The 13,825-nt window shown below is 44.3% G+C and overlaps 1 protein-coding gene across 2 annotated transcripts in view; it reads left to right on the top strand.

The window, feature by feature from the left end:
• LOC124797928 (SHC-transforming protein 1) overlaps window positions 1-13,825 on the top strand; it is a 99,172-nt gene that overhangs the window by 61,833 nt on the left and 23,514 nt on the right. For both annotated transcript variants that reach the window (XM_047261062.1, XM_047261061.1), the window contains exon 6: window positions 73-251. In XM_047261062.1, coding sequence (XP_047117018.1) covers window positions 73-251 — 179 coding nt within the window. The remainder of the gene's footprint in view (window positions 1-72; window positions 252-13,825) is intronic.

Here is a 13,825-nt window from a genome sequence, read left to right as displayed (position 1 = left end):
AAGTTTCACAAAAATTTCTTTGTTTTTCCTTTCAAAAATGAAGCATTTTCATGTGTTTTACTGATGTTGTAGGACACATTAGATTTTGTAGCTTATGTTGCAAAAGATGCCAATGACTGGCGTGCCTGTTATGTGCTGGAATGTGGTGGAGGACTGGCTCAGGACGTAATCATCACAGTAGGGCAGGCATTCCAGATGCGGTATAAGGAGTTCTTAACGCTTCCTACCACAGCATTGTCAGCATCACTTATGTAAGTATCGGTATAAGGAATCTAGTTTACAATAAGTAGAGTAGTGCACTTTCTTAGTGTAGAAACAGCTGTATGCAAACAGTGATAAACAATAATAGTTACCTCCTCATGTTGATTTGGAATCGATGTATGAGGGTGAATCAAATAAAAATGATTCTTGGCCTTGCACGTGGAGTAGTTCTCAAGTGATGGTTCCTGTTGCTATCTGTGATTGGTGGGGCATGAGAAGTGGGCAAGCAATCCAGTGAGGCCACTTGCTTCCATCATTAGTCATAATCATGCTGTCAGACTAAGAGGTACCTGTCACCATTGTACAGTGCATTATTATCAAGTTCCTCTCTAAAACGTGTAAAACTAGGCAGAATCCTCATAAGACTGATTGAACAATTCAAGGTAGATACTTTCTAGACTTTGATTGTTTGCTTACCATTAGCAATTCGTGGAAGATCTGAGCACATTGGGAATGAGGACCATTGTTGCCAACCCTGCAATAGCATCACAGACAATAATGTTCAGTGTGTTCAACAACTTCCTGAGCTTAGCAGACATCTGACAGTTGCTGAGTTTTCACACAGGTGGGGATAAGTTAAAGCATTACTTTTGCCATTATCACAGATGAGCTATGGTTTAGGGAAGTGTATGCCAAGCAGGTTCTTCACCTTTTAATGACTGGTCAGAAATTGAAGAGTGTGTGTGTGTGTGTGTGTGTGTGTGTGTGTGTGTGTGTGTGTGTGTGTGTGTGTGTGTGTGTGTGTGTTGTCTTGGCTAAAGTTCAGGAGGAGGGAGACTCTTTTCCGGCATGTGCAGATGTTGGACAACAAATGCTTCGTACTACTGAGAGGCTTTGAGTGTGGTTGGACAGGTATACTGCCACAAACAATGTAATTTATTGATGACAGAAGTGATTCTTCTGCAATACAATGTGTGCCCCCATCCCCCCATAGCAGCCCTGAACAAACAAAAATTGTAGCGACTAGGTTGGGAAACACTTGAGCACCCTCTCAGTAGCCCAGACCTATCTCTCTGTGACTTTCATCTCTTTGGCCCACACAAAGCAGTTCTGGGAGCTCAAAGATCCAACATTGATGCTATGGTTAAAGGCAGTGCATGCAGTTGGCTGCAGGCACAACCAATTGCATTCTGTGTGGATGGACTATCAAAGTCATCTATTTGCTGTGAAATACGTGTTTCAAAAGCCAGTAACTATTTAGAAAAATGACATGCACTCATATTTTTTATTGTCAAATTTTTTTAAAAAAAAGTGTCATTTACTTTTGATTCACCCTCATATTTTCCATTTACTTCTGGCTGTGGTTCCTTTGTAACTGTTACTGCAGTAACTCCTCCCCCACCCCAATTCTTTAAAGAATCGAACTCCCATTTATAAATCATCTTCTGACATCTGATTACTTAACAGATGGATTGTTGAGTATAGTCAGGGTAGTTAAACTGTCTCAAGATATATACAGTTTTTAACTTTAATACTGGGCATATTGTATTAAGCATTTAACATAAGATTACACCTTTTAATGAGTAGATTATGGCATCCTTTTAAATTTGGTAGGTAATTGTACGAAATTATGAAAATCAAATTTTTGTTGTCGCTGGGAACCAATAGGTAAACAACCTGCGACTGACACTGGATGACTATTTTAACCTTTTAGTAATACAGATGATTTTCTATGTAGAGACCTCTCCTTCCATTACGGGTGCTGTAAGGCATTGACATTGTTAAATTTTATTTATATGACATATAATACTCCTGAGAAATGTAGCGGGCAGTGGGGCTGTAGTAATAAAGTTTCAGCTATTATATCGAAATAAATGAAGTTATGTAGTTATTTTATATTTGTATGCAGTTGTGCATATGCAGTCTTGGTACACTATGAAATCCCTCTGTACAAGAATATTTTAGCTCTCACTAGTGGACACAGACAACAGCATTTTCTTCTGTCCCCTCCATTAGTCTACTGGAATGAAATGATCATATGGCATTTATTGGCCAGGATATCCCCTTAGGGGTTCAACTGCCATATTTCAAGTCTTTTTATTTTAGTTGACGCCACTTTGACGACTTGCATGTCAATGATGATGAAAATGATGGACACACAACACCCAGTCCCCTGATGGGGATCAAACCCGTGCCCACTTGCGTGGTAGGCGGTAATGCTATCACTGTGATACGGAGGCAGACTGTTGGTCTGCTGTAGTACTGTGGCACAAGGAAGATTTCAATGTGTTCCTGGACTGCAGACAAAAAATTCTCTGACACATCTCTGTCACACCTAAAAAAGGGGCGGGAAGAGGATGACATGTAAAAATATTCCAAAGTGATCAATATTAGTGTCAAATCCACAGTTATTGAGATCAGGAGGCTGATGGGTGAGATTCCCAATAACAATTCAGCCGATATTTAGTTGACTAGAACCTCCTCAAAGTTTTTAAAATCTTTTTTTCAAGCTTCAGTGTACTGAGAAATCATTCCTCTTCCTGTAGTTATGTGCACACCCACATTCCTGTATAGAGGTTGGAGTGGTCAGGAGAATTGGAGGGGGTTATTATCAAGTGAAATGTTTAGTTGCTCTGGGTATTGTATACACACACGAAAGCAAAGGTCTGAGATTCAATTCCCATTCAGTCATAGAATTTTTATCTGTCACTTATTTCTTATTTCACTCTGGCAGTTCTTATTAAAGTGAAAACTGCAGAGTTGTGGCATGGTGTGGAGTTCACATTAAACTGCAGGACCCCTGTAACTATCTGGGTGAGTCAGTCCTGTGGAAGGCAAGGGTTGGTTGGTTGGTTGGTTGGGGGAAGGAGACCAGACAGCGTGGTCATCGGTCTCATCGGATTAGGGAAGGATGGGGAAGGAAGTCGGCCGTGCCCTTTCAGAGGAACCATCCCGGCATTTGCCTGGATTGATTTAGGGAAATCACGGAAAACCTAAATCAGGATGGCCGGACGCGGGATTGAACCGTCGTCCTTCCGAATGCGAGTCCAGTGTCTAACCACTGCGCCACCTCGCTCGGTGGAAGGCAAGAATTTACTTATCCTTTTGTCAGTGGGAAACCAAGTTTTTTATAAATATTTTCTTTAATAATTTGTATCCTGCACTTCCATTTTTAGAAACAAGTAATAACATTTCTCTGATTTTACACTTTACATAAATTTATTCCATTTTCTGTTTAATTGAAATTTGAGATGACTGACTAAAAGTAAGTAATCAACTAGCCAAGGTATATAAAAGAAATTTATGTAACCAAAATTTTATTTTGATAGTTTGTTGTACAAAATTAGAAATGTAACTTCCTGTTAAATTGAACAATGAGAAAATTTAGGTTTAACTAGATCCAAGCTCTGAGCCAGGCTGTAATGCATGAGGAAATGTCTCAGTGGGTAAAGCATTGTACACTAAAAGTAGACATCCTGATTAATGCCCCATATGACTTTAATATTCCTGGAAAATTAACCGTGCTTTTTTACATATTTATCTGAGCATTACATAACAGCTTTAAGAAATATTTGAAAGAGAAAATATATTTATTGTTTTTAACGTGTATATGATAGTGATTGTATAAATACACTGATCCATTTTAACTTTTCACTATGTTTTGATTATTTGAAAAATTCGTGGAACTGCAGTTGGATGTAAATGACAAAGAAATATATATTTCTTCATGTTTTCACATAACACTCTAAAGACTCCAACTAAAAGTGAGTTCGCTACTGCCGCATGGTTTAAACTAGAGCTCTGCATCTGCATGGCGAAACTGCACGAGCTGCATTCCAGCAGTGTAATGGTCACCCCAATAATGCTGTTGTAACTGAAAATCCTCTACAGTGTGTCAACATGTTGCCTTGGCTTGCTCACTCACTTGTTCTGCCTCCAATCAAGCATATAAGGCACATTATCAGACGACAACTCTAGTGTCATCCACATATAGCATTAACCATCCCTGTATTGTCTGATGCAGTGCAGCAGACATTGGAACTCCATCCCACAAACTGACATCTAGCACCTGCACAACACAGTACATTCACATTTTTGTGCTTGCATTCAACACGTCTGTTATTAATGTACCAGCATTTCACATCTCAGTGGCTTATCTCTCACTTACGAGGGGCATTTGAAAAGTCCGTGCAAAAATAAAAACTACTTACGTGTTTGGGGTAAACCTACTTTATTTTTCGACGTAGTCTCCTTTTAGACTTATCCACTTTGTCCAACGCTGTTCTAATTTGTTGATCCTTTCCTAATAACAGGACTTGTCCAAGTCTGTAAAATAGCTATTAGTTACTGCAATCACCTCCTCATTTGAATAAAATTTTTGTCCCGCCAGCCATTTCTTCAAATAGGGGAACAAATAGTAGTCCGAGGGAGCGAAGTCTGGAGAATAGGGGGGATGTGAAATGAGTTGGAATCCTGTTTCCAATCATTTTGCGACCACAACTGCTGAGGTGTGTGCTGGTGCATTGTCGTGATGGAAAAGGACTTTTTTGCGGTCCAGTCACCGGCGTTTTTCTTGCAGCTCTGTTTTCAAATGGTCCAGTAACTATGAATAATATGCACCTGTACTAGTTTTACCCTTTTCCAGATAGTCGATGAGGCTTATCCCTTGTGAATCCCAAAAGACAGCCGCCATAACCTTTCCGGCCGAAGGAATGGTCTTTGCCTTTTTTGGTGCAGATTATCCCTTGGTAACCCATTGTTTAGATTGCTGTTTGGTCTCAGAGTATAGTAATGTATCCATGTTTCATCCACAGTGACGAAATGAAGCTTAAAGTCCTGCAGACTCTTCCTGAACAGCTGCATACCATCCTTGCAACACTTCACATAATTCCGTTTTTGGTCAAACATGAGCAATCGCGGAACCCATCTTGCGGATAGCTTTCTCATGTCCAAATGTTTATGCAAAATATTATGCACCCGTTCATTCAAGATGCCCACAGCACTAGCAATCTCACGCATCTTAACTCTTCTGTCATCCATCACCATATCATGAATCTTATCAATGATTTCTGGAGTTGTAACCTCCACAGGGTGCCCAGAACATTCAGCATCACTTCTGCCCGTATGGCCACTCCGAAAATTTTGAAACCACTTATAAACTGTTCTAATCGAAGGTGTAGAGTCACCGTAATATTTTATCAAGCTTCTGTTTGGTCTCCAGAGGCGTTTTGCCTTTCGTAAAGTAATGTTTAATCACCACACGAAATTCTTTTTCGTCCATTTTTTGACAATCATTTGACTACCTTGATTCACATGAATGCGAAAACACAAAAAAATAGACCAATATGGCTGAAACTTGGTGTGCGTTCTTTCCAAAGATGCTACTAACTAAAAATGACCTCGATATGTGCGGTGGTGCCATCTCTTGGTCATAGCACGGACTTTTCAAACGCCCGTTGTACGTTAACCTCTGGACTTGCAATGTTAATCACTTACATATATTACGTAGCCAAATGTATTCCTGAAATTTCATTACTCTACGTAAGTATTTTTTGGTGTTGCAGTGTTTTTGTCGATCAGTGTATTTAGCTGTTGATTTTCCATGTTTCCTGTGGATAACTTGTATGCTGTGTACATGAAATTCAATAAATATTACCACAGTGACCGTGTATAATTATGTGTAATAAAAATTAAAGTGACAACAATATTATGAAAAGGATAGACTGCTAGTCACTAAAACGAAGATACACTGAGTCACCAATGGACACAACAAAAAGACAGCTATACATTTTAGTTTTCAGCCAAAAGGCCTTCTTCCAAAGTAGAAAATGCATAAACACACACATATTCACACAAGCACAACTCGCACACACATGGTCACTGTCTGTGGCTGGACTTAAAGCGGTAATTGAATATTGTATGTTATTGTAGGTCATTCATTTAACTGTAGGACTGTAAATTTGTGTGGATGTATAGTTGATGAAATAATGCTCACTTTCAACCTCCAGTTAAAGTCTCATTGATACTGAGACATGTTTTGCACAGAACAATTGAAAAAGATTTACATTGAGAAGTGTGAAAAGCATCAGCTTTGTTTATAATTTAAAAAAAAAAATCCAATCCAGTTACACGTGACTCACATGAATAAATGAAGCAAATGAATAGGACTCGTTACAGATGATATTAACTGCACTGATCAGAAAGAGGAAGGAACACAAGGTGGAAGGGTAAGCAGAGATGAGCATTATTTGAATAAATTTCCATCTAGATAATTGTTCAAATAATTAGATTATGTCAATAAATTAACCGAAGATAGAGGGATTAGTCCTCTCCAAAAATGCAAATAATAATTTTTTACTTGTTATTTGTAACTTTAGATAGTGAATAACATAGAATGCCACCACATTTCCTTTGTTTACTTCTTGTACTGTATTCTGTAACTAGTATTTGTTCCCTTGGCTCATTGCAGTTTCTGTTTGATAAATAACTTATCAATAGTTTGTAACAATATTATGAAAAGGGAAGTTGCTACTCACTATACAGTGGAGATGCTGAGTCGCAGATAGGCACGACAAAAAGACTGTCACAATATGAGCTTTTGGCCAACAAGGCCTTTACGAAAATATACCACACACACACACACACACACACACACACACGGAACTACAGCAGCTGGCAGCTGAAGCCACACTGCGAATAACAACAACAACAACAACAACAACAACAACAACAGTGCATGATGGGAACGAGAACTGGGTGGGGGTAAGGAGGAGACAAGGGCGGAGAGGGGGGAGGGATAGCAGGTTAGAGGTGGGGGACAGTGAAGTGCTGCTGGGGAGTGCGCAAGGGTGTGGCGGAGAGAGGGTGGGGCAGGTAAGTGCAGTCAGGAGGCAGGGGAGAGGCGTGGGGGGGGGGGGGGGGGGGGGCGGGGGGGGATGTGCACTGCTGCTGTTGCTCACAGTGTGGCTTCAGCTGGCAGAGGCTGTAGTCTGTGTGTGTGTGTGTGTGTGTGTGTGTGTGTGTGTGTGTGTGTGTGTGTGTCATCTACTTTTGACAAAGGCCTTGTGCAGACTATCTCCTCTGTATGGTGAGTAGCAACTTTCCTTTTCATAGTATTATTATTATTAATGCTTTGTAACGAAATGTGAGTCAGTGGTTCAAGTTCTAAACTTCAAAGGTAAAGGTTTGAGGTGCGATCCCCTGCTCGTCGTAAGATTTTTTTATGTCACTGATTGCTTCTTTCCTCTGCAACAATGAGAAAAATGCCAATTCAAGTTGCATTGTGTTTCAGAGTTTGTGTTGAACTGTAGGGCCCCCACTAGCTGGCTGTAGAAGTCAGTTGCGAGGTGGAAGGTTGGCAAGGGCGCACCACCATACGTGGCAAAGCAGAGCACAGCTTTACTTGCTTTACACCATAACAAATGTAACATAAAAATGCTGCTAGGCAGTTACACTGCTGATGCGACCCAATTCAACTGACGCTGAGCTTACCAGTACTTCCACATTAGTGACATGAATTTCTCTTGTGTAAATAGAAAAAGATGAGAGTGCAACCAATAGAAACTCTTTACCTGCAACAACTTCTTCCATTATTGCCAATACTTGAGATATGGGAGTCTTTTTGATATAATTATACAATTCATTAGTATTTGTAGTGCTACAAAATGAGTGAAAAAAGTATGAATTCGGTGATTCCAAGTGACTAACATCAACAGACTTTAAATATGTCTCCTAAAATATGTGTGGATTGCTGCTGTGCTTCAGGAATAACTCTGAGTAAGCTTTTCTTTAGAAGATGGGATAGTTTTTGAATTTGTCATGCATCTGTACAGTTACATAGAGCCTTGAGACTGTTAAATCTGGAAAGGCAGATTGAATTTGACAACAAAAAGGAACCCATAATATTGCAGCACACTTGCAACATTTTTAAATTGAGAAAGTGTCAAGAGGTGATTGGAAGACATTTTTTTGCTTTTCTGTGCAAACTACAATTTTTGCTGCGAACCAATAAGCTACAAAAATGTAATAGCTGAAGAAAGTCACAGAAATCATGTCACAAGTGTCAACAGATGTAAAAAAAAAAAAATCATTTTGAACGTTATTTGGGAGGTGAAGCTGAAGTGGAATCACAACAAAGTTATTAGCCTAAAACTGTGAAGGAATTGACAATTTCTCATTTTTTGCTGAAGAACATTTATTGTGAAATACTTGGATTGTTATCCTTAAAATGCACAATTATATCATCTTTGTTGGTATGGAGCGTATTTTATAAAAATAGTTGTACTGAAATCTTACTTAAAAGCAACAAAAAGTACACTTGTTTCATAAAAGACAAAGAATTGGAGCATTAAATATATGGGTTTCAAATATTTCCATTATTCATAATGTTTTTTATTCACAGATGATGATATGTAAATGAATAATGTTTTGGAAAAAAAAAATTATCTGGTACTAGTCAAAAGATGTTACCCAAAACTCGACTCACTGAAATGCCAGACACAAAGTTATTTTAATCCAAGTGTTGCTCATTGTAGATAAGTTATCAAATGTTGGTATTGAAATTGTCTAACTATAGACATTCAAAACTTGTATTCCATACAATAATTGGTATTGATGCCAATACCTAAATTTGTGTAGATATGTTGATCACATTGGACGGAAAGTAACTATTTCATCAATATACCGAATTTTGGTTACTTTTTATGCATTTTTAATTTTTTTCTTGAACACAAATGATTCATTTATTATAAAAGGCAAAATATGGAAATTATGCTGGTTCATCAACCATTTTGAGTGTAAAATAAACAAACATAAGCAGGAAAGAACACATGCTGCAAACACAAATGAAAGTATAGGATTGATGTAGAATTTGCACCACATACATTTGTCATTATTAGGAGCAAAACTATTTGCATAGTGGAAGACTTCTGTGTGCTTGAACTGTTGTATTTCTGAAACACTGGCTAACTTCTCTAGGTGCTTATTTCCAGAGAGCCAGTTTCTATTGGGTAACTGTGGCTCTTGCTTCTGAGAAAATACACCGTAAAGCACTGAAGTTACCATGTTAGTAAATGTGAATTCTTGCTTATTTATGTAATCCAGGGGAAATGGCCTGCATATTTTTCCATTCTTCTCAAGGTTTGATTTCAAAGGGCTGACTGGATTTGTTACACACGGAGGTACGTCTGCTAAATCATCATGTCTGCTCTTTTTCTGGCCATGGGCAAGCTTGTTAACTGATTTTTAAAAAGCATATTTATAAGTTGTTCTTCCTCATATTTGCCAGAACTGTTACAGATGAAAGCCTTTTCAGTTTTCTCATTGATATAGCTGCCCAGAAGCCAGTAGTGGTGAAGGGGTTTTGTTGCAGCTGCTGCACATCTTAAGTAGGTTCCCAGATTCCCAATCCTTCCCCCCTGCGGGTTCGGGGGTAAGAATAGGCCCGCGGTATTCCTGCCTGTCGTAAGAGGCGACTAAAAGGAGTCTCAAACGTTTCAGCCTTCTGTGATGGTCCCCTCTTGGGTTTGACCTCCTTTTTTTCCAAATTTCCGTTGTTAGTGCATGCCATTTGGGGAAGGACACCTTACGTGGTGTTTTTCTATTGGTCCATCATGCTCCGCCATCTTGCATGTTACCTATTGTCGTGTGGGGGGGGACTACGCCCAACATCTTCTGGGTTGTCTCCTTCTCGCCTTGTGCGCACTCTTCTTCTTAGCGCCTACGACAGCTGTGGACCCTTTCAACACCTAAAATCCAGCACGGTAGCCAGTCCGTTGTGGTGGGGTCGTCATGTACCCTCTTGGTGGTAGCCCCCTGACCACGCAGGGATCGCACTACAGATGCCAGAGCTGTTTCCTCCCCATGCATGCCAAGGAGTATGTGCCCATCTTGTCTGGGGCACGGGGACTCTGGGCAACGGGATATCGGCCAGGTACCCGTTGCTTTGGCTGGGTGGCGCCCTTGGGGAGAGCCCTCATTCGGAGTAGGTGGCATCTGGGCGGATGTGGCGCAATGAAGCGCAATAAATCACACCAAGCTGGTGGTCGCACGGCCACCAGCGTCTCTAAGCGTGGTAGAGTAGACTTTGATGCTGCACAATATGACCCTCAGTCGTTCCCCTCGTTGGCTGCGCCATGGGAGGGACGCCGATCTAGTGCCAAGCGGGAGCCTTACGTACCGCAATACCTTGTCTGCAGCAGGACTGATGGTGACTCCTTTCTTATGACGAAGCCTCTGTTTTTTGTGGAACACCTGGAGGATAAGTTTGGGGAAGTGGCGGGGTTGTCTAAAATGAGAAATGGGTCCATCCTCCTCAAGACGTCCTCCCCAGCCCAGTCACGAGCATTGCTCTTGTGCGATAAGCTGGGTGACGTCCCTGTTACCGTCACTCCCCACAGTAGCTTAAATATGGTCCAGGGGATTATTTACCATCGTGACCTCTTGTTACAATCCGATGATGAGCTGAGAGCCGACTTGGAACGACGTGGTGTCCATTTTGTCCGTCGTGTACATAGAGGGCCCAAGACGAACAGGGTGGCCACCGGTGCCTTTATCTTGGCCTTCGAGGGTGATGTCTTGCCCCAGAAGGTCAAGGTGATGGTTTACCGTTGCGACGTGAAGCCATACGTCCCTCCCCCGATGCGGTGCTTCCAGTGCTGGAAGTTTGGGCATATGTCCTCCCGTTGTCCATCCAGCGCTACATGTTGAGATTGCGGACGCCCCTCTCATCCCGATTCTCCATGTGCGCCTCCGCCTGTATGTGTCAACTGTGGGGAGCACCACTCTCCATGCTCGCCGGATTGCCCGGTTCTTCATAAGGAGCTGAAGATCATGGAATTTAAGACCCTGGACCGGCTTACTTATCGAGAGGCAAAACTGAAATATGAAAGGTTGTCTCCTGCTTCCATTCGCACATCTTATGCTGCAGCCATGTTATCGTCGCCCACGCGAGCGACGGTTGTCGCCTCATCTGTGCCGCCTTCAGTGGGCCCTCGGGGCCGTGTATCTCTGTCTGCCCCCCTCGTGTCTGGGGGCACGCCTTCCTCTGTTGCCCCCTTAGCAGTTGGGGGCAAACCCTCTTCTGTCGCTCCCCCCACGCTTACTTCGGGAGTGCCATCTGCTCCACAACCGGGAGGCTCGATCCCTCCCCCTCCTTCTCCGCCGGCGTTGCCTCCGCCGGTTCTCTCTCGCGGAAGGGGTCCCTCGGGGCTCTCCCTTCCTCCGTTTCTTCTCCTTCCCAGCCAGATGTCAGCCAGTGGCTGACGGTTCCGCCAACTGCTGGTCGTAGGGCTTCTGCGTCGTCGTCAGCCTCCGACGCTCCTTCAGAGAAGCTCTCCCAGCCCTCTCAGCCTAAGGGCCGACGTGAGAAGAAGGAACGGCATGTGTCCAAGAAGAAGGACGTTCCGGCGGTTTCAGCACCGCCTGCTGTACATAGTCCTGGCTCCGGGGATGAGGTGGAGATCCTCGCCTCTGCCGCGGATCTCGCCCTCACGGAACCCATGGGGGCCTCTCCTATGGACTCAGCTGACTCTCTCCCGGTGGCGGCAGTTGGCTCTGAAGCGCTGTCTGCCTCTTAGTCCCATTCACGCCCTCCCAGTCCCTTCCTGCTTCCATTCTCCAATGGAACTGCGGCGGTTATTTCCACCACCTGCCTGAGCTCCGGATGCTTCTGAGTGATTCCCCTGTTCTCTGCATTGCTCTGCAGGAAACTTGGTTTCCTACACTGCGGACCCCCCCCCCCCCCCCCCTTCGCGGTTATCGGGGATACTATAAGAACCGTGCTGCCTGTCAACGAGCGTCAACGTGGGGTTTGCCTCTTTGTTCACCACTCTGTCTGTAGCTCGCCAGTACCCCTTCAGATGCCTTTAGAGGCAGTTGCTGCCAGGGTTGAGCTCTCGCCGGCTATTACTGTTTGCTCTGTTTACATTCCTCCAGATGGGGAGCTCCCCTGACATGTCTTGGCTGCGCTGCTGGCTCAACTCCCGCCACCATTGCTGCTTCTGGGCGATTTCAATGCCCACAACCCTCTATGGGGTGGGACTGTCTCTGATGACCGCGGTCGGGCCGTGGAGCATTTGTTGGCTCACCTCCACCTTAGCCTCTTGAACACCGGTGCTCCCACGCATTTCAGTGTTGCCCATGGCTCGTTCTCGGCCATCGATCTCTCTCTTTGCAGCCTCGGACTTGTCCCATCCCTCCACTGGAGGGTGCACCCTGACCTGTGCGGTAGTGACCATTTTCCCATCTATTTGTCACTACCCCTGTGGTGTCATCGCCTGACACCACACTTGCTAGGTGGTAGCTTAAATCGGCCGCGGTCCGTTTAGTACATGTCGGACCCGCGTGTCGCCACTGTGTGATCGCAGACTGAGCGCCACCACAAGGCAGGTCTCGAGATACGGACGAGCACTCGCCCCAGTTGTACGGACGACATTGCTAGCGACAATACGGACGAAGCCTTCCTCTCATTTGCCGAGAGACAGTTAGAATAGCCTTCTGCTAAGTCCATGACTACGACCTAGCAAGGCGCCATTAGCCTTACCTAGTTTGAGAGTTATCGTATAAATGTCTCAAGAAGAACGTTGTAAACCAACAAAGATTAAAAGTTAAGTATAAAGCAGCTACGTACTTTTCTTGCTACCATTCAATAGTTATCCTGTTCCAGACTTGACGCCAGTCGGCGTGTGTGTACGCGTGCCTTTCGGGTCCCTTCTCAGTGTGGCGTAACTAGCTTGTTACGCCACAACAACCCCAGTGTCGTTCTTCTGGGCGGCAGCCCCGCTGGGCTCTCCATAGGACTGACTGGGCGGCTTTTACCTCCGCTGCAACCTTTGAGTCTCCCCCACAGGGTGACATTGACGAGGTGGTCCGCGTCTTACCACGTCAATTATTTCGGCGGCCGAGGCTGCCATCCCCCGCTCTTCTGGCCTCCCTCGGAGGAAGGCTGTACCCTGGTGGTCGCCGGAGATTGCTGAGGCTATTCGCGACCGTCGGCGGGCTCTCCAGCGTCATAGGCGGCACCCGTCTCTAGAGACCCTCATCGCCTTTAAGAGGCTCCGTGCCTTGGCCCGTCGTCTTATTGCACGGCGTAAGCAGGAGTGCTGGGAGAGGTATGTCTCATCCTTGGGCTCCCGTGTCTCTCCCTTGCTCGTGTGGTCCCGGATCCGGCGGATTTATGGATACCAGACCCCTATGGGTGTCCCTGGGATCTCCTTGGACGGCGCTGTCTACACGGACGCTGCCGCCATTGCTGAACACCTTGCTGCGCACTTTGCTAAGAGCTCTGCAACTGCAACTTATCCCCCCGCCTTTCGCTCTCTCAAGGAGCGAGCCGAGCAGACACCGTTATCGTTCCGCACGCGTCGTCCTGAAAAATACAATGCTCCTTTCAGCGAGAGGGAATTCCTCGCTGCCCTCGCCGATTGCCCTGATACAGCACCAGGACCGGACTGCATCCACGCACAGATGCTGAGGCATCTCTCCAGGGACTGCCAGCGACACATCCTCACCATCTTTAACCGCATTTGGAGCGAGGGCGTGTTCCCGTCGCAATGGCGAGAGGGTCTTATTGTCCCCATCTTGAAGCCCGGTGCGGACCCACTGGCGGTGGACAGCTATCGTCCCA

This window comes from Schistocerca piceifrons, chromosome 5 (genome assembly GCF_021461385.2).
Source record: "Schistocerca piceifrons isolate TAMUIC-IGC-003096 chromosome 5, iqSchPice1.1, whole genome shotgun sequence".
Taxonomy (NCBI): domain Eukaryota; kingdom Metazoa; phylum Arthropoda; class Insecta; order Orthoptera; family Acrididae; genus Schistocerca; species Schistocerca piceifrons.
This window is presented reverse-complemented; position numbering and strand designations above follow the sequence as displayed.